This window comes from Monodelphis domestica, chromosome 5 (genome assembly GCF_027887165.1).
Source record: "Monodelphis domestica isolate mMonDom1 chromosome 5, mMonDom1.pri, whole genome shotgun sequence".
NCBI lineage: Eukaryota > Metazoa > Chordata > Mammalia > Didelphimorphia > Didelphidae > Monodelphis > Monodelphis domestica.
The window spans coordinates 148,029,123-148,053,007 of record NC_077231.1 but is presented as its reverse complement, the minus strand read 5'-3'; the positions used below and the strand labels follow the sequence as shown (position 1 = coordinate 148,053,007).

At 38.5% G+C, this 23,885-nt stretch overlaps 1 protein-coding gene and 1 long non-coding RNA gene across 2 annotated transcripts in view; one reads left to right on the top strand and one right to left on the bottom strand.

Moving 5' to 3' along the window:
* The first annotated feature begins 24 nt into the window (after positions 1 to 24).
* On the top strand, positions 25 to 23,653 carry LOC130454571 (uncharacterized). Its single transcript, XR_008912223.1, has 4 exons — positions 25 to 349; positions 20,177 to 20,201; positions 23,116 to 23,166; positions 23,378 to 23,653. It is a non-coding gene; the product is annotated as an uncharacterized LOC130454571 (long non-coding RNA).
* DHTKD1 (dehydrogenase E1 and transketolase domain containing 1) overlaps positions 4,079 to 23,885 on the bottom strand; it is a 57,802-nt gene continuing 37,995 nt past the window's right edge. The window contains exons 10-17 of the mRNA XM_001367853.2: positions 23,413 to 23,552; positions 22,003 to 22,153; positions 19,332 to 19,438; positions 15,856 to 16,020; positions 13,552 to 13,634; positions 10,681 to 10,850; positions 8,474 to 8,559; positions 4,079 to 6,479 (exon numbers count right to left, since the gene is read on the bottom strand). Coding sequence (XP_001367890.1) covers positions 6,378 to 6,479; positions 8,474 to 8,559; positions 10,681 to 10,850; positions 13,552 to 13,634; positions 15,856 to 16,020; positions 19,332 to 19,438; positions 22,003 to 22,153; positions 23,413 to 23,552 — 1,004 coding nt within the window. The 3' untranslated portion in view covers positions 4,079 to 6,377. The remainder of the gene's footprint in view (positions 6,480 to 8,473; positions 8,560 to 10,680; positions 10,851 to 13,551; positions 13,635 to 15,855; positions 16,021 to 19,331; positions 19,439 to 22,002; positions 22,154 to 23,412; positions 23,553 to 23,885) is intronic.

Sequence of the window (23,885 nt, the reverse complement as noted above, 5' to 3'; positions counted from 1 at the left end):
GGGCAGGTAGCGATTGACTACGGGCTCCGCTCAGCACCACCACCACTTCTGGCAACTGCCTTTGTCGCCTCTCCAATTGCCATGGTCACCGTCGGTAATTAGAGAGTTTTCAGACCAACTATCATCTCGCACGCTCCCAGCCCCACCTCTTCTTCAGATGAGATATCTTCTCCTGCCAAATAGGGGCAGGGTGCGCCCTGCTTTTCTTGATTTGCTTGTAAGATGCTGCAGCCACCGTAGTAGAAGACTAGCTCGCTTAGTTACAGCGTTTCGATCAGGCACCTGTGGGACGCCTTGACCGAGGAAGGACCTGAAACCCACTCCGTCCGAGCCAGCGGAGGGGTCTGAGGTCACCAACTTGACATTGGATTTGTCTATGGGGTTGGTAGTGGCTGAAAGGTTGTCGTTTATCCCAAGACGGAAAAACAAACAAACAAAAAAAAGGCTGGGTAGCGGGGGCGGGAGGCAGGCAGGCAGGGGTTGTGGGATCAGAATTTCGTCTGGCAAAGGGGTATTAACCTACAAGAACTGTAAAAGAGAAATGACTGCACTCTTGATAGTTTACTTGCCCCTCTTGGCCCCACCTCCTGCATTAAGAAGGGCAGGGCCGGTTCTAGGGGATGGGAGCGCCGTCGTGAAGCAGGGGGCGGGCCAAGCCATCTTTTTTTTTTTTTGTCTCTAAATTTGTGGTAAACCTCCTTGAGCTCTTTTTATTTCAGGGAGGGGGGTCTCCCTACAAACCCCTTGCGGGAAGGACAGCCCCTTCTACAAACCTACTATGACTATAAGTCTATAAACTCTTATGAAGTGCCTACTGTGTGTCAGGTACTATGCTAAATTAAAAAAAATAATAATAAGGGTAAAAGTCAGCCCCTCTTTCAAGGAGTCCATAATCTAAAGGGGATAGCTAAGTGCAAACAATCATGGACAACAAACCATGATATAGACAGAAAAACTGGAGCCGATCTTGGGCCCTGGAATTGAGGGGGCCTAGGAAAGACTTCTTGCAGAAAGTGCACTTAAAGGAAACCATGGAAGCCAGTAGGAAGAGTGAGAGAGTTCCAAATATGGGGGTCAGCAAGTGAAAATGTCTTATATCAAAAATATTTATGGCAGCTCTTTGTGGTGGCAAAGGATTGGAAATTGTGAGGAAGTTCATCAATTGGAGGATGACTGAACAAGTTATGGTATATGATTGTGATGGAATACTATCATGCTATTAAGAAATGAGGAGCAGGATATTGACACACTTACATGAACTGGTGTAAAGGGAAGTGAGTAGAACTAGAACATTGTACATAGTAGCAGCAACATTATACAATGATCAGCTGTGAATGACTTGGCATTCTCAGCAATTGAGATCCAAGACAATTCTGAATGACTTATGATTGAAAAATGCTATCTCCCTCCAGAGAAATCAATTATGGAGTCTAAATTAAAGCAGATTAAAGCATATGGTTTTTTTACTTTGGGAGAGGGGGAGGGTTTGCTTTGTGTTTTCTTTCATGATGTGACTAATATGGAAATGTTTTGCATGACTGCACACATAACATGTCAAATCGCCTTCTCAGTGAAGGGAGAGGAAAGGAAAGAAGAGAATTTGGAACTCAAAAATAATTTTTAATGTTAAAAATAATTTTTGCATGCAACTGGAAAAAAAAAAGAAAATGTATGGAATTGGATGATAGAGTGTCTTGTGGTAGGAAAAGCAAGGAGGCCAGTGTCGATAGTGTTTGTATGTTAGGGACAAGAAGGATGAAGTAGGTAAGGTATAAAAAAACTGGAAAGGTAGAAAGGGGCAAGTTATAAAGGACTTTTGAAACTCAAAAAGAGGATTTTATACCTGATCCTGAAGGTAATAGATAGCCAGCAGAGTTTATTAATGAAAGGGTAGTATAATCAGTTAGAAGGGTAAATTGGGCAGCTAGGTGATACAGTAGAGGACCAGGCCTGGAGTCAGAAGACCTGAGTTCCCTTCCAGCTTCATACTAAAGCTGTTCCACACTGGGCAAATTTTTTAATCCTGTTTCCTTCAGTTTCTTCATATGTCATATGAGCTGGAGAAGGAAATGGCAAATCACTCCAGTTCCTTGCCAAGAAGACTGCAAATGGGGTCATAAAGAATCAAACATGAACAACATGGTCAGTCCTGGGCCCAATTTTTTCCTATCAGGATTTTCTCCTTTCCTACTCTTTAGCTCTATAAGCTGCTACTAGCTATATGATCTATCTCTCCATGTTTAATTTTCACATCTCTTAAAACCTATCCTAACTACTACTTCCTTCAGGAAGCTTCCAGACCAATCCTTGAATCTCAAAAAGAACTTTGCCATTGCCACTGTTAAGCACTTATGAATTACTTTGTACTCTAATGGTGTATTATATTCTTCTCTTGGACTATAATATGATCCATGAAGAGAGAGATGTTGTCCTCTCAAAGTTTTATTAATAATAGCTCACATTTACATAGTTACAAAAGTACTTCACATATATGATCTCATTTTAGCTTCCTAACAACTCTGTGAGACAGCTGTAATTATCTTCAAAAGGAAATTGAAGGATCAGAAAAGTTAATTGATTTGTCTGAGGTCAAATGTCTACTGATTTATCTAAGGCTGAATTTGATCTAGGTCTTTCATCTAGGACTCTTCAGGGCTAGGCATACAAGAGACACATATGTGTGTGATGCATTAATCAGCTCAGGTTCCAGGAGAAAAAGAAGAGCCTTTTCCTCAGACATCATACCTCCCAGACTATGACTGAAGAAGTAAAGCCACAGCTCCAGGTTCCTGTGAAAAGCCTACTCTTCTTTCTTTGCTGCTGATCCCAACCTGAATTCTGTTACTTTGATGAGAGACAGCTATCAGAGACTGTGGCAAAATAGTGTAGAGGGCTTCAAAGGTGATAGAAGTATATGATATACTTTTTCCTGAATTATACTCTCTAAAGGAAAAGGGCTTTGGCTCAAAGCTGCAGCTAGATTCTGAAACACTAAATTCTTTTTGTGAATCACCAATCATCCTTAACAAAAGCTTTAGGGTTTATCTTCAGCAAACCAATGAATAATGTTAATTTCAACTGAAACAATATTTGCAAACACTGAAAAAAAGGGTAAGAAAACTTGTCCTAGGACTGAACATTTCCTGCAAGTAAAATAGACATCCTAGCATTATTCCCTCATTACATTTAGGAATAGCAAGCACAACACTTGGAACAGAATAGATGTTTAATGACAATACTAGCTGATTGCTTGAAATAGCTTTATAAAGTTATTGAGAAGATCTCCAGCTAGATTTCAAGTTAACTAAAGGCACACTTACCTATGCCTCTGAAGTATTCTATCCTTGAGAAGGGAATTACAAGATTGTTAAATTTCCAATTGATACAAATACTAACCATCACTGAAAATATTTCTAGAAATGGGCTAAAAATGCTGTCATTGTCAATAGCAGAAACACATTTAGATTTTTTAAAAAGGCTTAATTTGGTATCAAATGCAAGGTACTTTGAAAAAGAAAGTACTTCTGTGAAATTGAGGGCTAGATAAGGGAGCAAAGACAGGATAGAAAAGCAGTTAAAATATTATGATAAAAATTGGTTGTTCCTCACATTAAGAAAACTGGATTTGTGAAAAGCTACTCAGAAAGCAGACAGCTTAGGGAATAATTAGCAGGTAATTGTGCACATTATTTTTAAAATTCTTTAAAAATCCTTACAAAAGCACTCATATTATCTACCTCCACAGAAAGAACTGGAGTTTGAATGCAGATTGAAGCATACTTTTTTAAACTTTATGTTTCTTGTTTTTGTTTATCTGTGTTTTCATTTACAATTTGACTAATATGGAATTATGTTTTGCATTACTGCACATGTATGATCTATATCAAATTGCATTGCTTCTCAATGAAGAGGTAGGGGAAGAGGTCAGGAGAGAATTTAGAACTCAAAATTTTTTAAAATGTATGTTAAAAATTGTTGTCATGTAATTAGAAAAAAATGTAATGAGCCTTTAAAGAGTATTCATAACAGGTTTTAAGTATCCTTGTTGTTACAAATAATCAAAAATAATATCGGTATCTTAAGTAAAAGAGTGATTTTATTCAAATCTAAGTATTTTCATAGTTGTGAATTCACATTTTTTTCATTCACCGAACATAACAGTTTTGGTAAACAGCTTTATGTTATTAAATTCTGCAAGTCAAAGAGTTCTTTATGTTTTCCCCAAAACCCCAAGAGGCTAGATGTAACCAATTTTAATACTTTCTGGGCAAATTTGGATTTTCTTTCAATATATACATGAATACCTGTGAGACTGGGAATGGGTAAGATAGATTATTTTAAGTATTTTTAATTAATTCAAAAGTCTTCACATATCTATGAAGAAGATGAAATAAATGTTAATTAACAAGAAACATTTTATTTAAAACTCTTTGGACATTTCTTTGCTGCATGCACATCCAAAATATAATTGGAAGTGAGCAATATCAAGATAACAAAAGAAAAAATGAGTTGTTATCTTTCATAGTTAAAGTTATGGAGGAGTAAAATGAAGAGGAGGAAATGATTAATTTATAGAATTAAAAGTTGGGAAAGAGGCTTAAGAAGGCTGTTTGATCATGTATTCATAGTTTCCAAAATTCCCTGTTGCTCAAAAAACTGCAGAGGTTTGAAAAGATTAGATTGTGTTACAGCTTTAAAATTAATCAGGTTAAAATTGGAACTCAGTAATAACAAGTCTCACCTTACACTGACCTTTGAAATTTTAGCAATTTATGCCTGGCACAGTTCTTTCTTTTCACAGAGATGGAACATTAAGATGGAACATAAGATGGAACATAAATGAATAAGAGGAAAATTAGTGTTACTATTGTATATAATACTTTCATCAGTACACAGGCTTATTGCCACTGTATGCTGCAAAAAAACACTTAGTGATAAACCAGTTGCCAAAGCAGGAGGAGCTAATGAGCAAATTCACTGATATGCAATAAAAATGGAAAAAAAAAAGTATAGATGGGATAGGTCTTTTTCAGCTTTCCATTATCTTTGGCTTACCCTTGGGGATAACAGCAGTGAAGGTGCAGGTACTCAGGCCTGGTGGAAATTTCCTGTTATGAAATGGGTTTGTAACTGGTTCAGCTACACTGGCCTAAACCTACTTAGTCCAAGATATCATTTCAGAATTCTTCTGTAAGGACAGTGACCTCTAATAGTCCCTGAGAATCTTGGATCAGGAAGTTTCCTCTGTCAAAGAAGATAGTGCTTCTCATAGACCCCCAAATAGCCACCATTCCCTCATGATTGACTCCTAAAGGGAAGAGACAGAAAGGATCCTCTGATAAGAGGTTTCAGGTCATTTACCAGGAAGCACCCAAACCTGACCTAACTGAAAAGCAACATCACTGGAGCTTACAGGTCACAAACCCTTTAATTAAAGAGGGTAATTATAACTGGACGAGTGAAGCACCCTAGTCTTTTAAGAACATATATTAGGAATGACCTAGTAGTCTTAAAGCACTTGGTGAAACATTTTTAAAAATAGCTTTAATAGAAAGCATTCCAGATTCTAACACATCCTGGAATCCAAAGTTATTAGTCAGAAGAATTGTGGGAAGGAAGAAAGGGAAAACCAATGAAACTAGGGTAGGCTTAATGTAACAAGTGAGGTGAAGAACTGTGATGATACACAACTGTAACTCACACATGAAAACATTTCATTTGTAAAATCTAGAAAATTGTAAAGGCAGCTTGGCAGAAGATCTAGTGCTGGTCTTGCAATCAGGAAGATGAGTTCAAATGCTGTCTCTCAAACTTATTGGCTGTAATCCCGATCAATATCAGCCAGTATATGAAATACTAAACAAGGCATCTGAGAAGTCTCAGCACAGTTTTAAGCTATTAAAGCTTAATAGTTTAAGGTATTAAAGCTTCAAACTGCACTGAGACTTTGGGGACACCTTATATATCTCAAATAACTCCCTTTGACTTTTCTGGTAAGTCACGGATTTAATCTGTTATGGCCTGTGTTGGTAGAAAAAGTTTCCAAATCAGAAACACTGATGAAATCACAGATCCTTTGTGCATTCATACACAGAATAGTAGGATAAAAGTAGTTTGGGAACCAATCTGGAAAACTGCCTCAATTCTATACCTTATTTCGACAGCATAGCCCTGGCCAAATAGTGTAACTGTAAACAAATTAAATATTCAGAAAAAGTTCATATGTAAGCTTCTCCAGCCTGTTTTCTCTATTGGCAATTAGCTGTCCTTGGAAAGTCCCACTTCTCGGAAAATAGCCTGGGAGTTCTAACTTAAATTAGGTACAGAAGCCTTTCTTTTTAAGGCAGTTTCTGTTAACATTTCTTCAAAGAGAGACTTCAAGCAAAGGTCTTGGTGAGAATCTCTTCCTGTTGCTGCTGGTGTATGGTTCCAATTCCTACAGCTGGTGCTGGTAAAGGAGGCCGGCTCACCAAACGGAGCTGTGATAAGAGCGGGGAAAAATCATATTTGAGAGTTATTCATATATATATATATATATATACATATACACATACTTATATGCACACATATACACATATATGTAACATATTTTACTTAAATTATAGCAAACTCAAGTATGGATCATGGCTAAAGAATAGATTATAGACAAGCTGTTTCAAGGTTAATTTTAATGGTGTGTGTATTTTAAAACTGGCAATGCTAATAATTAGTTGCTTTTAGTTGTTGAGATAAGGCTTTCTATTTTGACTTTAGCTGCTGTTAGAACTGTTTGAATCTGGTTCAAGTTTGGTTCCCCTTAAATTTTACACCATTATTAAAAACACGTGTGTTAACTACACTAACCAAGCTAGAAACTTTTTAATAATGTGCAATTAGAACAAGATGAAAAGCACGATTTGTAAATTTCTAATTCCCTCATGTAGTATATACTTGCTGTAGTTTGGTCTTAGACACGTACCAGTCTTAAAGACAACTCTAGAGGAGAAAATGTTGATCTCCCAATCCCTCTGTCATTAAAATTCCAGAGAAGTTAAGCACAGTTTATAATGCATCATCTATCATTCAGGTCACCTAGAACACTTTGCTCTTAGAATGCTCAGGAACCCTATTTCTAGGTCAAGAAATCCTGAGCAATCAAATAATTGTGACCACGAAAATATGGGTTTCAAGACTGTGAATTGCCCAAACTGTAAAGATAATTTTTAGTGTCTTGATTTTATATCAAAAATAAGTGGTTGCCATGGGAAAAATTCCTAAATATGAAATACCCAAGTCAGCTGGGTTTTATGGAGATTTTAATTAATACAAATGAAGGAATTAAGGAAAGGGAAAGAGACAGAGTAAGAGGAAATAGTAGGAAAAGGCTCTTTAAGAGAGAAACTAAGTCAGTCTTTAATCACTCACCACAAGATCTTTCCAAGCAAAACTCTAGTTTTCAGAGACCCAGCAGCCTCCTCTGACTCCTGATCTCCAATTCAGCTACCAAAGCTGAACTAAATTGAACTAACTTGAACTAGTTCAGACAGCTCCTTTTAAAGATAAATTTCTCTTGTGTCACCTCCCCTAAATTTTCACATCTACCAATCACAGTAGACGCTTTTCCTAGAACAGCCCATTCTTAGTTTTTAGTTCTCACCTTCTCTGGGTAGATTATATCTTCTGAGTATTTCTCACCTCTTTGTTAAGCTTGCCCCTTGCAAGTTGCCTGACCTTTTAGTGATTAACTTGACCTTCATAGGTACTTAGCACCTGTGTATTAGATCTAAAAATAGATCTAGCTTAAGGGCTTTTGCCTCACTATAAGTATAGGCTAAGTACTTTCTCATAAGTACTTTCTCACTGTTCAGTAAGGAGTTTACAACTTTATCTTCCCCTAAAGTATGCCTAAGTATGGGTGGAGTAATGTTAGAATTCCGGATACATTCCTGATCAAGTACCACCATTGTTTAAATGGGGAATAACCTTAACCATAACCTTAAGATAATGTTCCAAGGTAGAGTCTGAGAAAAGTTGAGATTCACTTAATAGAAGCAGAAGAGACAAGGCGAGGGGGACATGCTGCTTTCATACACACATATATAGCTTGATAAATGACTGTACTCCTCTCTGCTGAAATAATGATTCATTTGTGTGAATTTTTGTGGAGGCTCAGATCTATGCAGGAATTTCTAAAGAGGAAGCCCCCAGTACCCATACAGACTGGCCTTTGTTGTATACCTTTAGAGAGCTGCCAGCAGCAAAGAAAGATTAAGTACTTTGTCTAGGGCCACACATAACCAGGACCGGTTAGGGATACTATTTAAAGCCAGGTCTTCTTGACTCCAAAGGTCAACTATCTATAATAATATGCTGCTTCTTTGAAAGTATAAACATGCACATTAAGAAACAGAATTAAACAGCAAGTAAGGATTGAATTTCCAGATAAAAATGCTAGAAAAGCAAAGCAAAATAAAAAAAAATTCAAAAGTCTTACCTTGCAAGCCAGCTGTTTTTCAAATCTTGGGGAGATAAAAAACCATGGACCCATATTCTGCGGCTCTTCTTGACTCCAAATAAAATCTGCAAGGGAAAGAACTTCCCATCAACTCTCTATGTACACAAATATGCATCCCTTTCCAAAATGATACGGTATGGTTTGTCCTGAAGAGTTAACCTTAGCCCCTCTATTAACTGGTGCTACCAAGTTTTTTCTTTTTCTTTTTCTTTTCTTTTCTTTTTTTTAAGCCTTATCTTCTGTCTTGGAACCAATACTATGTAAAATGTATTATTTATTTCTTAAAGAATACATCTTCTTAAAGGGAATGTACTAGACAGCATTTGATCATCTTTTGTTGACTCAAACACCATTACAAACATCATTGTAAAAAAGAGTGATGTCCTCAGGGGCTATGAAGACTACTGGCCCCTCTTTTAAATGATCTGTTACACTGTGTAGGATGGTTGTGCCCTCAACAAAAATAGGGGTGTTTGGAAGGAGGGAAGGTTTAGGTAAGAAGATGAATTTTGGACACAATGACTTTGAGATGCTTCTGAGAAATCTGGGTGAAGATGTCAATGAGGATTAGATTTCAGGAATGCAATGAAGGCTGGCTATATAGATGTGAGAATCATCTCAGTAGAGAGAATAATTGAAGCTGTGGAAGTTAATGATCACCAAAAGAGAGTGAAAAAGTCAAGAAGGAGGCCCATAAAAAGCATTAGAGGGAAATTCATGGTAAGAGAAGGATGATACAGAAAAGGAAACTTAGCAGGAGGGTTCAGACAGGGAGGATGACAAACAGGTGAGAGCAGTGTTATGAAAGCTGAGGGAGAAAAGTACCTGAGAGGAAATGATCAATAGAGTAAAATGTGCTGCAGACAGATCCTGCAGAGTATAGGACCTTGATGACTTTTTCTAGAGAACTGAGGATATAAGGGAGAGAAGAAACATAGGCTAATTTGTGTATCTACTGACAGTGTGGCATCATGGATGGGGGTAGTCTTGGAGTCAGGAACACTTGTATTCAACTACTCCCTTTGGAACAGACTGGCAGTGTGAGTCTAAACAAGTCATTTAACCTCTTAGAACACAGCACAATGTTTTATGAATAAAGGCTGCAAAAGAGTTACTTATATGTACTGATAGGAGTTCCTTCATTGGCAGTTGTGTAATTACATCTCAAGTCCAGACCAAAAAAGGGGAGGAAATGGTGATAGTAGTAGTAAGGGTAGTAGTGCCATTTTTTAAATGGGTCAGAGCAATATGGGTATGTTTGTAGACAGCACAGAAGGATCCATGACATAAGAAAATATCAAAAGTGAAGGGAAAAAGAGAGTAGCAAAAGGGCAATCTCCAGGAAATGACAAGAAAGGAAAGGATTGTAAGTGGAGAGGTTAGTAAAGAAGAGAATTCTGGACAATGTAATGGAGTTTTGTGAAAGAGGCTAGGTAAAAAGGGGATTTGTGGCAAACAGGCTCTTTTTCTTAGTAAAATAGGAGATAAAGTTCTCTGCTGAAAGGGAGTGGGAAAGAGGGTGGTATGGAAGACTTGAACAAAAATGGAAGATCTGGAACAGCCACTGAAGGGTGTGTGTTAGAGGCAAAGTGTTATGTTTTAAGTCTACTACAACCATGTCACAAATATAGGAGAGATGTAACCATAATCTAAGATAAGTATTTCAAAAAAGTAAGTTTTCCACAGAAGAAAAATATATGATTTATCACTTGTTTATATGGGTATATGTTTTGGGGTTTTGGTTTTAAAAGATCACTCTATTATAAATATGAATAATATGGAAATGGGTATTGAGTGATAATACATGTATAACCCAGTGGAATTGTTTGGCAGCTCTGGGGAGGGGAGAGAAAAGGTGAGAGGGAGAGAACATAAATCTTGTAACTATGGAAAAATACTTTTAAAATAAATAATTTTTTTTAAAAGCAAGTTTTCAGGATAGTTGAAATGTTACTATGCATAAAATCTCTATGATCACCCTGGCAAAAAGAATTTATGTGGTGAATAGAAAGTTCTTTTTGTCAACGTCAGGATTTAGTCATCCAGGAAATACATGTGAGACATCCTAGAAACATTAATCATCATTTTAACCCCAAAATAAGGGGGCACGAAGTGGCATGTAGGGCAAAGAAAGTAACTTGAAGTTAGGTAGCTCTTCATGCAAATCTGGCCCCAACGTCCTTTACCTTTGGCATTTCTGTATTTGCTCAACTCTTGCTGTAAGGCTTCTAGTGGGAAAGGGCAAAGTTCTTCTATTCGGATGATAGCATAGTTGTCTTTCTTCTCTTCCAAATTTTCTCTTTGTTTCATGAGAGCATAGAAGTGTTTTCCAGAGCAGAAAACTATGCTTTTAACACTGTTGGGCAATGATGGGGAAAGAAGAACAGAGGAATAAAAATCTTTATACACATACATACATACATACATATACACACATGTAATTTACCTAAATTTTATTGGTTTTTGTGAAGTGTATTGATACTATTTGTTTTGACACAGCAGATACTTCCTCAAAACACCAAAGAAATGCCCTCTACAAAATATACTTTCCCCACAAAATAGTTTATCAGTTGTTAACAGATAGGAGGGCCATGTCCCTTGCCTTTGACATTGATGATTAGTCTCCCCAAATTGACTTGATTAATATTATGATAGTCATTGTGTACATTTCTGTTACCTTTTTAATTGAGAAATTCTTCCTTGAATTTCAGATTTATTTTGGATGAGATTCTTTTAGGATAACTTCCAATATCTGTTGTTTGGAAATCATTGTTTATAGATTGTCTTTTGCAAGGAATTGTGAGTTCCTTGAAGGCAGGGCCTTTCTTTGCGTCTTTAGCTCTTAATATAAGTGCCTGGCACATTGTAAACACTGAATAAATGCTTGTTAACTGACTGATAACAGATCAAAGTAAAAACAAATCATATCCTTTCAGAGGAAGAAAAAAGATAATTTCAAATATTTAACTAATAAAACAAAATAGGATTCATTTATTATATATTCAACTAAACCTTTTGGCCTTCATTATTTTATTTTATTTATTATTATTTTAAAGCATTTATCTTCTAATCAATACTAAGAATTGGTTCCAAGGCAGAAGAGCAGTAAAGGCTAGGCAATTGGGATTAAGTGATTTGCCCAGGGTCAAACAGCAAGGGAGTGTCTGAGGCCATACTTGAATCCAGGACCTCTCAACCCCAGGCCTGGTGCTCTATCCACTGAGTGCCCCAGCTTTCATTATTTAAAGTTTCCCTCCTCAGGGCACTGAGTCCCTGCTATCTTAAAAGGACCTTGTATCAGGAGAACAGGATGTCTGGAGAATAGGATGCTGAGTCAGTGGGAGCAGGAGGTACTAGTTGTCCATTGTCCCCTCATCTCTCTACTCCCTGCCTGTGGGAGTAGTGGAAAAGGGCAGATTACAATTCCCAAGAAGGCAGGAGAACACTGGGTTTTGTGACAGAGATTGAAAGTTGGCTTGGAGGCTGTGAATGTTAAGTATAGGGGGAGAGGCAGGCCTTCTTTCAAGTGTGTTTCTTGCTATGGCCTTGGCATGAGAGCAGAACAAATGAGGGAAAGTGCAGAAGCTGGAAGCCATTGGAAACGGTGCCAGCCTTGAATTTCTGTCCCCTGTATGGCTGTCATGGTGTGTGTAGAGGGCAAAAATGGGGGAAAGGCTCTTGTGGCCTGGTTTCTTCTGCCCTACACAGAGTTTATACACCAGGAAGTCATAAGACTAAAAGAGTAGATTCTACTTAGAACAGGGACCTTAACTGGGAGATTCATGGATAGATTTCAGAGAATTCACATACTTAGGTGGGAAGAAAATCACATATTTATTTCAACATAACAGGTTTCCTTTGTAACTTTATGTTTTTTATTTTATTCATTTAAAAACATTATTCTGAGAAAGGATCCATAGGCTTCACAAGAGGCCAAATGCATCTCTGATTCTACAGAAGTTAAACATCTTTAATATAGTCAGTTTAGTTCATGGGCACAGCCAAGTCTGACTCTCAGTTCCTATTCCTAAAAGAAGGTTGGGAAGGGAAACGGGGGGCAACTTCTATTCAAGCTGTAAAAGGTACGTATTTTAAGGGCAAAAGAAACTTATTAAAGTACTAAGAAAGTACTTTGTGCTATATATTAGTAATTAAAAGCACTGATGATTAGAATGAGAGCTCTGTCTTTGTATCCCAGGACTTAACATAAAAACTTTCTTTCCTTGCATGTCTATGATACATATTACTTACCATGTATGTTATGCATATAGTTGAGTAGATAACACCCTCCCTACACACCCATATCCATGCCCACCTTCCCTACATTAGGAAAAGCTCTTGAATTTGTTGTATGTCTTACAAAACTGGAATTATAGTAGGATCCTAGAATAACACAAATTATTATTCCTGGCCTTGAAAATATAACAATTTCATAAAACAAAAGGTCACATCAAACAGCCTATAACAAAGACGTTAGTAATCTTAGTGTTACAAAAGTGTTTAGATGTATTTTGGAATATTACCCTAGTTTAATCAATTCCTCCAAACTGCCTGTCCAATCAGAAGAAAATAGTAAAAAGGCATAGGATAAAGCAGAAATTCTATTGATTTCTTTTGCTAACAAATTCTTTTAGGATAGTAAGTGGTTTTTTTGGCTGTTGTTGTTGTTTGTTTGTTTTTTTTACCCTTACCTTCTATCTTGGAACAAATATTAAATATTGGTTCCAAGGCAGAAGAGGGCTAGGCAATGGGGGTCAAGTGACTTGCCCAGGGTCACATGGCTAGCACATGTCTGAGGCCACATTTAAAACCAGAACTCCGATCTCCAGGCCTGACTCTCTTTCCACTGAGCTACTCAGCTGCCCAAAAGATTTTTTTTTTTACCATAAATTTAAAGCAACACACACACACACACACACACACACACACACACACACACACACACACACACACACAGAGGCCTCTTACCAAATCTTGATAATTCTGAATTCATTGCCCTATATTTGTTTTCCTGCTCATTAAAATACAATGGAGAATAAAGACAGAAGTCAAATTACTTTTTAGGGTCTACAGAAGAATCACCAATGACAGGTCTGAATGTTGTCCTTGGTGCCATTTCTTGAAAACTTGACACAGCTGCCTAAATAGGAAAAAAATATCAGCAAAGGTTATGTTAGAAAAAAACTGAAGATGCTCTAGATATAAAGAGGATTTGAGTTGATTTTCATTTAAATTATAAGTTAAAAAGAAACCTCAGCCAGCTAACATGGAAAGAAAACAATGATGTGCTGATAATGTTTAACATCCAGTTCTCTGAGATGGGAGGTGGGATTGTGAACATAGTCTGCTTCTAAGTTTAATCCTCATTATTAACATCTCCTCCATCACTCTCTTAAGTCTAGACAATCAACAAAATGACAAATCACACCCTGATTTAGAGGTTTCTAGTATGCAAATGCTTACTAGCAAATGACTCATGAGCTGGCTCTAGCTAGCTCCAGGATTCTCCTAGACATAAGAATATTTTTACAATAAAATATCTGTGACTCAATCGTAGCAAACTAACCAAAAGTATTTATACTAAGGAAGTCAAGGCTGTGGCACAAAACAGGGCTCTTAAAATGGCCCCTTTAGTGGGGTCTTGGCTAAATTTGTCACATATACAACCGAAACTCTATCTATACCACCACAAATTCCTCTAAGAAAAGTACCAAGAACACCCAAATTTGTTCTATACCTGGGGAAGGAGCCAAAGGAATATTAACAGAAAGAGAAAACACTTGGCCTAGAAGAGCATTAGATCTGGGCTTCTTTCTGTTTTCTAAAAGCTTACCAAGAACTGTTTCTCTCTTAACAGACAATCTTGGTTAGTACTGAGACAACAGTATAATTATAGTCATTCTTATGCCTATCATCAGCACACTGTTAATTAGCTTTCCTTTTCCCTAAATAACCAAGCTAAATGGTGCCCTTCCTTGGTTGCAAATAGCAGCATAATTACTCACAAAGTAACTTCCTCTGTTAGTAGGATTCGTGATAGCACCAGTGGCCATAGGAGACTGAGGAGAATCTTCAGTGTTCTGGGCAAGGCATCACTGACTTTGAATTTATCCCTCTAAGATTCAGTCAGCTTTGCCCTCTTCTATGGCCAAACACTGTTCCCCTAATCTCAGTCAATCAGCTGAAAGACCAATCAGCTGTTGGTCATGGGGGCTCTTATGAGTTCTACTTTACTACTATTGATAAAATAATCCAAGTGCATGTCCCATTCAAGCATCAACTTCAGTCCCTAATCTAGAAAAAACCTGTAAAAAAGTGGTTGCCACCTCTTTCCCATCTCCTGCCATCTATCCTCATGAGCACCAATGCAACATCTCCTACTTTTGATGGCATGGGAGGTTCTGGGGAAAGGTGTAGAGCTTTCAGAGAAGCAGGAGGCTCCTGAGTGAAAGAAAAGAAAAGAAGAACGTGAAAACAGAACCATGATGGAAAAGCAGACTCTAGGCCCACTCTGTCTAACATGCTGGCTTTCTTGACCAAAACCACTATCCCTGATATTGCCTGAAATTTTTCTGTTACACTTGATTTTCCACTAAATTAAAATTTTGTTGGTTTAACGAGGATACCCTGTTTAGAATGCATTTACCTTTGAGAGGTAAAAGGACCATCAATCAATCTGTATATGAACAGTAGACTTCCCTTTTTATGACATCTCTGCTTATTAAAACAAGATTCTACCCCTATAACTGGACTCCAGTCTAAACCCTATAAACTCGAAGGAAGTCCATAATTTCACCTACTTACTTCAACATACTCTAACCATATTAAAAACAAGAGATCAAAGGCAGCTGGGTTGCTCAGTGGATAGAGAGCCAGGCCTGGAGATGGGAGGATCTGGGTTCAAATGTGGTCTCAGATACTTCCTAGCTGTGTGACCCTAGGCAAGTCACTTAACCCCAACTGCCTACCACTTACCACTCTTCTGCCTTGGAACTGATACTTATAATCAATTCTAAAACATGAGGTAAAAAATCAAATAGATAAGTCATCCACTTGCTGCATGGATGATTTTGGGAGCAGTTTCTTAAGGTAGTTAGTTAACCATTCCTAGTGGTTAACTTGTACTAACCACACTAGCACTAACCAGACTGATCTAATTTCCCTCTTCATCGCTACAAAGGGTAAATGAGAACTATGTGCATTTCCAGACTTATGGTAAAGAAATGAAGGCAGCTAGACAATTCACTAGTGTCTATAAATACTTCAGAAAATGAGCTGGCATTGAGAAAGAGAAGAGCAGAAGGTGTCATCATGGATGAATAAGTAGCAGAAACTGCTTTAGCTATGTTCTTCCCACTTACAGGGAATCTGAGTAGCATTTTTGGAGAAGCAACAATGAGGGGTTTTCTGAAATTTCGAATCATCTGTCTTCGGAGCAAGTGGAAATATTGGGCTGGAGTAGTTGGGTGCACAACAAACATGTTGACATTATCTCCATCCACTCCTTCTTCCACACTGTCACACATCTGAGAAATGGAGAGAAAAAAAAGAAAAACAGGAAAATATCATCTTTTTCAACTGCAATTCTATTTTTTAAAATAAGGAAATATTTCTCTTTTTCTTCCATAATGTGGAATGAACCCTGAAAAGAGAAGCTAATGTTGGTTTGTTAATTGTTTTTCAAATTGTAGCCCAAAGCATTCACTGCCTCAGTGAAGATTTTTTGTGGTCCTATCCCATAGCCTCTGTTTTACTTCTAGTGTGGGGAATCTAAGATAGACTAAATTAGGAGAAAACAAAACAAAAAAAAGGACACAGATGATAATAGAAGTCTAATTAAACTTTTGAATTGACTGAAGATATGTGCAAATTATATTCAGATCTGAAGATATTCTTGGGGCTTTTCTAGTTACTTCATGTAACTTATGGGAAATTTGTAGGAAAGAGCACGTTTAAAGCACATTAATACAAGATGTTAAATAAAAACAATTTAAATAATTAAGTTTACTTCCTTCAAACAAAGGCCTGCATTGCCCATGATCATTCAAATTTATTCCAGACTTTATAGTCCACTTTTAGGAAAGCCAGAGTCTAACATATCATCTAATCTTGATGTCATCCTAATAACTAAGAAGCAAAAAATGAAACTACAAAGGCTTTGTTGACAACATAAACAAAACAGTCCTACAGATCTCTTTATCTTTGGAAAAATGATACACACACATACACATACCCCCCCAATATAATCATTATCATTTTTTACCTCCCATCTTGTCACTCATTTCTTTGGGCACAGAAGGGTAGGGCAGTAATGGGGAACCTTTTAGAGACAGAGTGCTGAGCCCCTTCCACATCCTACCCCTCAAATTTCAAGTGCTGTGTCCCTCACACACATACACGGGGGGGGGGGGGGGGGGGGGATGGGGGATGTGAAAAAAATGTCACCAGGTGCGGTGGAAAAGGGGGAGGGAAGCAGCTCCACCAGAGTCCCTCTGCCTTTTTAGTAATAGACTGGGCGGGGGAGAGGGGAAGGGCTGCCACATGCCCACAAAGAGCTCTCTGTGCCATCTTTAGCAACTGTGCCATAGGTTTGCCATCACTGGGATAAGGTAAAGGTAAATTAAGGAGGAAAATTGTTTCCCCCTCTAGTTAAATGGCCATTGAAATTAGATCTGATGTGTTGAGAATGAGATAGCATTCACTAGTCTTCCTCTCTCCAGTTGTCTCTGCCCACCTCCTTCCATTTCTTTGTCTTTCTCCTAATTACCCTGACTTAAGATTTTAAGGTCAACAGTGAACTGTTTGGACATCAGTGAACTGTGGTAATTGTCACTGAGCAAGCTTTGTTCACTAAAATGTTAAGATGTTTTACTGAAGTTTCAATATATCTCTCCAATCTTGTGAGACCACATTGTAAAAGTAAGTTGGGGCCTCCTGATTGCTTACTCGGGGCCAAAAAAAAATGAAATTTTAAATGAGTGGTTTAAAAAAATTTTTACTTTCCTTCTTAGAATGAATACTGTCTATTGGCTCCACTGCCAATAGTGAAGAAGAGTGAGCAGTAAGGGCTAGGCAATGGGGGTTAATTGACTTGCTCAGGGTCACCCACTAGTACATGTCTGAGGCTGGATTTGAATTCAAGTCTTCTTCACTCTAGGTCTGGCACTCTCACCACTGAACCACCCAGCTATCTCTATAAAAGTCAGAGACATTGAAACTGACATTCCATAGTAAACCTATTTCCATATCTGTAAAAAAAAAGTATCTTATAGAAGGGAAGCAACAAATTGGGAAACAATTTCATAAAAACCTCTGACAAAGGTTTAATTACTCAAATTTACAAAGAGCTAAATCAATTGTACAAAAAATCAAGCCATTCTCCAATTGATAAATGGGCAAGGGACATGAATAGGCAATTTTCAGTCAAAGAAATCAAAACTATTAATAAGCACATGAAAAAGTGTTCTAAATCTCTTATAATCAGAGAGATGCAAATCAAAACAACTCTGAGATACCACACCACACGGAGCAGATTGGCTAACATGACAGCAAAGGAAAGTAATGAATGCTGGAGGGGATGCGGCAAAGTCGGAACATTAATTCATTGCTGGTGGGTTGTGAATTGATCCAACCATTCTGGAGGGCAATTTGGAACTATGCCCAAAGGGCGATAAAAGACTGTCTGCCCTTTGATCCAGCCATAGCACTGCTGGGTTTGTACCCCAAATTGATAATAAGGGAAAAGACTTGTACAAGAATATTCATAGCTGCACTCTTTGTGGTGGCAAAAAACTGGAAAACGAGGGGATGCCCTTCAATTGGGGAATGGCTGAACACATTGTGGTATATGTTGGTGATGGAGGGGAGGAAGGGAAATAATGTGATTATTGTAACTAAGGAATAATATTCTAAATTGACTAAATAAACTAATTCAAATGGGAAAAAAAAGTGTCTCATAACCTTCAAGTGCTATGTAAATGTGAGCTATTACAATGGGGGCCTCTTGTCTTCAGCTCCCTTATTCTAGTTTTACATTAGGTTTCCAAGTCAGCTTTCTTTACTCTTGCTCTGACTGAAAAGCAGCCTGAGCAAGGGAAACATGATTGGAGTCACTTTAAACGAGTCGACCAAAAAGGATCTAAAGATCCTGTACTGCACAGTGTACCAGCCTCAGGCACTCACGCTGCAACAAGACAAAGAGAGGGAAGAGAGGCTAAACTGAGGAATCTCTGAACTGCCCCAGCTAAGCATTCTCACTGTACTGGGTCTCCTAAGCTGTCCAGAAGAGGAAGCCCTACCTAGGTCAAAGCTTCCTTGTACTAACACCACAATATGTTGAAATAGGTACATACATACACACACACACACACACACACACACACACACACACACACACACACACACATAATTAATATATGTCATTCTACTTATTTTTGTTATATTAATTTAAAAATATATTTCTTTTTACATGCATTTATAATTTGTTCCTCTCAATGACTCTCTCTAATTGAACAATAATAACAAAATGAAAATGCTAATACTCACCACAAACATGCATAGTTCAAGCAAAGGAATTTCTCTCTCTCTTTCTCTCTCTCTCTCTCTCCCTTTCGCACCAGGCCCAGAGAAGGGAGGTCCTGGGTTCAAATTTGACCTCAGATATTTCCTCCCTGTATGACTCTGGGCAAGTCACTTAATGCTCATTGCCTAGCTTTTACCACTCTTCTGCCCTGGAGCTGATACTTAGTATTGATTCTAAAATTGAAAGTATGGGTTTTTATGATAAAGAGGTTTCTAGAAATTGGAAGGGGGAACATGCCCCCACATTTGAACCTACCTGCAGGAAACGCTCCATTCTACAGGAAGAATGGTCTGGTCCAGCCCCATCATAACCATGTGGAAGGAGAATTACAATGCCACTCTGAAGGAGCCACTTGGACTCACCTGGGAAAGATACAGGAGAGGAAAGCTTATGAAATTATGGAGTAAACACTACCTTCCCCCTCAACTCCCAGGAAGCAATATTACTTTAGTTGGTTAAAAAAGCAGTTTAGGTGGGGGCAGCTGGGTAGCTCAGTGGATTGAGAGCCAGGCCTAAAGATGGGAGGTCCTAGGTTCAAATCTGGCCTCAGACACTTCCTAGCTGTGTGACCCTGGGCAAGTCAATTGACCCCCATTGCCTAGCCCTTACCACTCTTCTGCCTTGGAGCCAATACACAGTATTGACTCCAAGATAAAAGGTAAGGGTTTAAAAAAAAAAAGAAAGCAGTTTAGGGTTTGTCTAGTTTAATTGAGTGGTCCTATGTGATACTATCCAAAGCAGCTTAATAAAAATAGTATAACTGGTAGAGGTACAGGCTAACATTCCCAAGGAGGAAAGAGAATGAGTAGCTGAGCCTAGTCACTTCCAAACAAAATCCAAAGGTGAACGAACAAACTTATTTCTGAAACATGGGAAATAATTCTCCCAGAAGAAAAATTCATAACTACTTCTTACACGAGTGAAAACAAACTTCTTTGTTCTTCAGTAGAAAGAACCTAAAGCATTAGTAATAGAACTTCTTGCATGGATATAGTATTTTAAGGTCTGCAAAAAGGTCTGTTAACTGTATATATTATGTATTTTAGCTTGTTTTACCTTCATAACACCCGCATGAGATAATTATTATTCCCATTTTACAGATAAAGAAACTGAAGCAGACTAAGGGTAAGTTACTTACTCAAGTCATACAACTATTAACTGTCAGAGCCTCAATTTAAACTCATGTCTTCCTGACTCCAGAACCAGAGCCCTATCAGTTGTTCCAGCTCGCTGCCTAAAATAAGCTTCAAGGCATTGAATGTTAAAAGCTGTCATCTACTTTGTTTATTAATGGCAGCTGTGTGCCCTATCTCAATATTTCGTGGATCTGTGATTTCATCAAGTCAGGGATTCCTTCCTGGGATACAGATGACAAGTCATTTGTGCCTACCTAACCTGGGGGATTCTTGTCAAGTAAAACCAGAATTTACATGGTATATACAGTACATGAGAGGCGGGAGAGCAGAGAACAGAGCGGGCTGGCCTGAGACAGGAGACCCAGGGTTAAACCCTGTCTCTGACACATTCGGACTCTGGAATCCTGGGCGGACCTCTCAACGTTGTGCTGCAAAGAAGGTGCCCATTCATATTGATAGAGGAAGTTCCTCAATGGGAGCTCCCTATGCTGGTGAAATTACAAGTCTGGGCAAAACTTTTACATATGAACATAAATGTCTTCCCTGTAAGCACATTGGAAAGCATATAATGTAACATACATACTGCATGTATTGATCTAAATAATCAATTTCTCATTATCCACATTCCTACTTAAATACAAGTGCCTAGAAGCCGTCCTCTACTGGATCTGAAGCTGTGCCCTTCTTCGCTGAGGAGTTTACCCAAGGGGCACAGGGGAGTGACCACGATATGATAACTCAGTGGCATTGCCAATCATTAACTGCCAGAAGAATGGGCAGAGTCTTCACAACAGATTTCAGCTCTAAACTCTGAAGACATCAGGGTTATTAGCAAGAGCTTTCTTGGGGCACTGAGGCAAATGGGGGCAGAACTTTTACCTTGAGGAGCATACTCAGACTTCCCTTCCACCCCACAAGTCTAGCAGGTCTGGCAATAGACCTCTTACACTTCATAGGAAAATATGCTTTAGAGCTGAGAGGGTCCTAAGAGGTGACATAGTCTTACCCTTTCATTATACAGATGAATAAACTGTTCTCCTAGTTCTCCCAAAGGGGAATTCTCATTTTTCCATGATTTAACAAGCTTAGGAAAAGCCCATCTCTGTAGGGCTTCCTTAGATGGGTGGAAAGCCATAGCCTCAAATCCATGGGGTTAATTATTTTTAAGCCCTTAACTTCCGTCTCAGAATCAATACTGTGTGTTAATTCTGAGGTAGAAAAGCAATAAGGGCTAGGCAATGGCAGTTGTGATTTGCCCAGGGTCACAGTTAGGAAGTGTCAGAGGCCAAATCTGAACGCAGGACCTCCCACCTCTAGACTAGGCTATGAATCTACTGAGGCACTTACTGCCCCCAATTTTTTGCTTTTTATAAGTTATTTACATCAATGTATCTCTCACTAGGCTAGATAACAAAAGGCTGATTACAAGATAAAGCCAGTAAAGGGCAACAGTAGGAGATATAGTGACATTTGTATCCACTCATAAGCAAATACAAAAAATAGGGACAGTGTATAGAAGGACTAAAAGCTTATTTTTCAGTTAAGGACTAAAAATAAACTCTCAACCATCTGATGCACAAATTCCTTAATCCTAATTTATGGAAAATGGCAACAGGGCATGAAGAAGTACAAAGACTTTCTAGTGCTATTTTTTGCTCCAGGAAATAGCATTTACAAAGTAAATGTACATCCATTTAAAAAAAAATGATCAAAGAAAATTTCTTGCCAGTGCTTTGGCACAGTGCCTTATATTCAGCAGGCATTCCGAAAATGCTAATGCAGCTACTAACCTCCAGAGATGAATGTGTCAAATATGATCTGGGCTCCATTGAAGAAATCACCAAACTGAGCCTCCCAGATGGGCAGTAACTTGGGACTTTCGATGCTCATTCCATATTCAAATCCCAGCACAGCCTCTTCCGACAGAGGACTATTGCTCACCTAACCCAGGAAAAATAATACAAAAGAGGAGGTAAGAGACACATGGACACGTGGGTCAGAGGTGGCACATTTGCTTTCTAGAATACTACAAAAGAAGGAACTATCTGAGAAGAAGGCTCTGTTTCCACCCTCATACTGTTCTCGGTGAGGAAGCTGCTACAATCTACTTGGCTAGGGGAAAAGGGAAGGAGAAAAAAGATAAGAGGGAATATTATGTGCTTTGTGCAAGAAGAAACACTATAGCAGTTCAGGGACTGCTATAACTGAAAATGAGTCCGGGAAATCACAAAACAAAAGCTTCTTTTTGATTGGCATCTACCATTCCAATAGCAAACTGGTATATGGAAATGAAAGAATGTCCCTGTCCAAGATCATCTACTAGTTAAGGAAAGGCAGTTCCCCTGGCCACAAGCATGAGCAGGCTACTCAGCAAGGGCCCGGCATTGGTTTAGACGGTCCTGTCTTCCTCATCTCTGCACAGAAGCATGCTTGCACAGCCAGGCAGGATCTGCACCGTGGGGGAACGGCACAGCAGCGGGATGCCACCCAGGCTGAGGAGCACTAACTCAAGTCAAGCCAATAAACATTTATCAGACGCCTACTCCATACCAGCCATTGGGTAAAGAACTCTTCTTTTATGCTTAGGAAACCAGGAAAGCCATTTTGTGGCTCCAGACTGAAATCCTGAACAATTGAAATCTCATGAACCATTGTCTTTCCTTTTTGGAGAAAAATCTAGCCTAGGTTACACAGCAGAGGCCCTGGTACGTACTAGGTGGTAGTAATATAATATATGTTGTCTCACCCACTGTAAGGTCCCTATCCCCTACTTCTGTTAAATCCTCCAAAATGCATAGAACAGCTCTTTGCAGGTCATGTTTGCTAATGTCTACAAAGATGTTTATAATGTCCATTCCATCCAGGGAACAGATATCTAATTTATACTGCTTGCTTATAAACAGAAAGTGGCTGTCAGGACTATTCCATTGCAGATCGGAAAGGACAGGCTTGAGGTAAGACCCAGGAGAGAGAAAAAAGGTGGACCAAAAATAGGGCAGACAGCTGTCAGCGTCCCAGATCTGGTGGTCCCATTTACAAATTCTGAGTTCCTGGCAGAGAAGAAAAATTCTTTAGTTATTGGAACATGCCCTTTTGATGTACAGGGTTATATACTGTATGACTCGGACCATCTCCTTTCCTGGGGCCCCTTTTCTCTATTCTCAGGTTTCTCTTTGAACTAGACAGCTGAAACATCGTACTTCTAGGAACCCCTTCTGATCAGCATCCATGTGGTTCAGAGGGATATACATGTCATCTGTGTTCTGGCAAACAATCATCGCATGCCTCTGGCTAAAGGTTCCACGGCCAACATCTTGACCACTCAGACGGACGTTAAAACCTTGAGCAAGAAAAGAAAAGACAAACAAGATCAGATGTCTGTGAACACTGTTCTTGCTGATAAAGAATTATGACCGTAAAATAAACTTGTTAGCAGATGAACTGGGGTTGAGAATCCTTTTTAAGGCAACATAAAAAAAATTAAGATGTGGTTACATGTATTACATAAACATGGCTTAGTGGGGTGAATATAAAAATTAATCACACACTATAGGTTTTGTAGAAAGGTCTTTGAAAAGAAATCTCATGTTATTTTTGGATATAACTAGTATGGGAATTTGTTTTACTTAACTACGTTTATTTGTTACAAGCATTTTGTTTTTCTTTTCTTGCA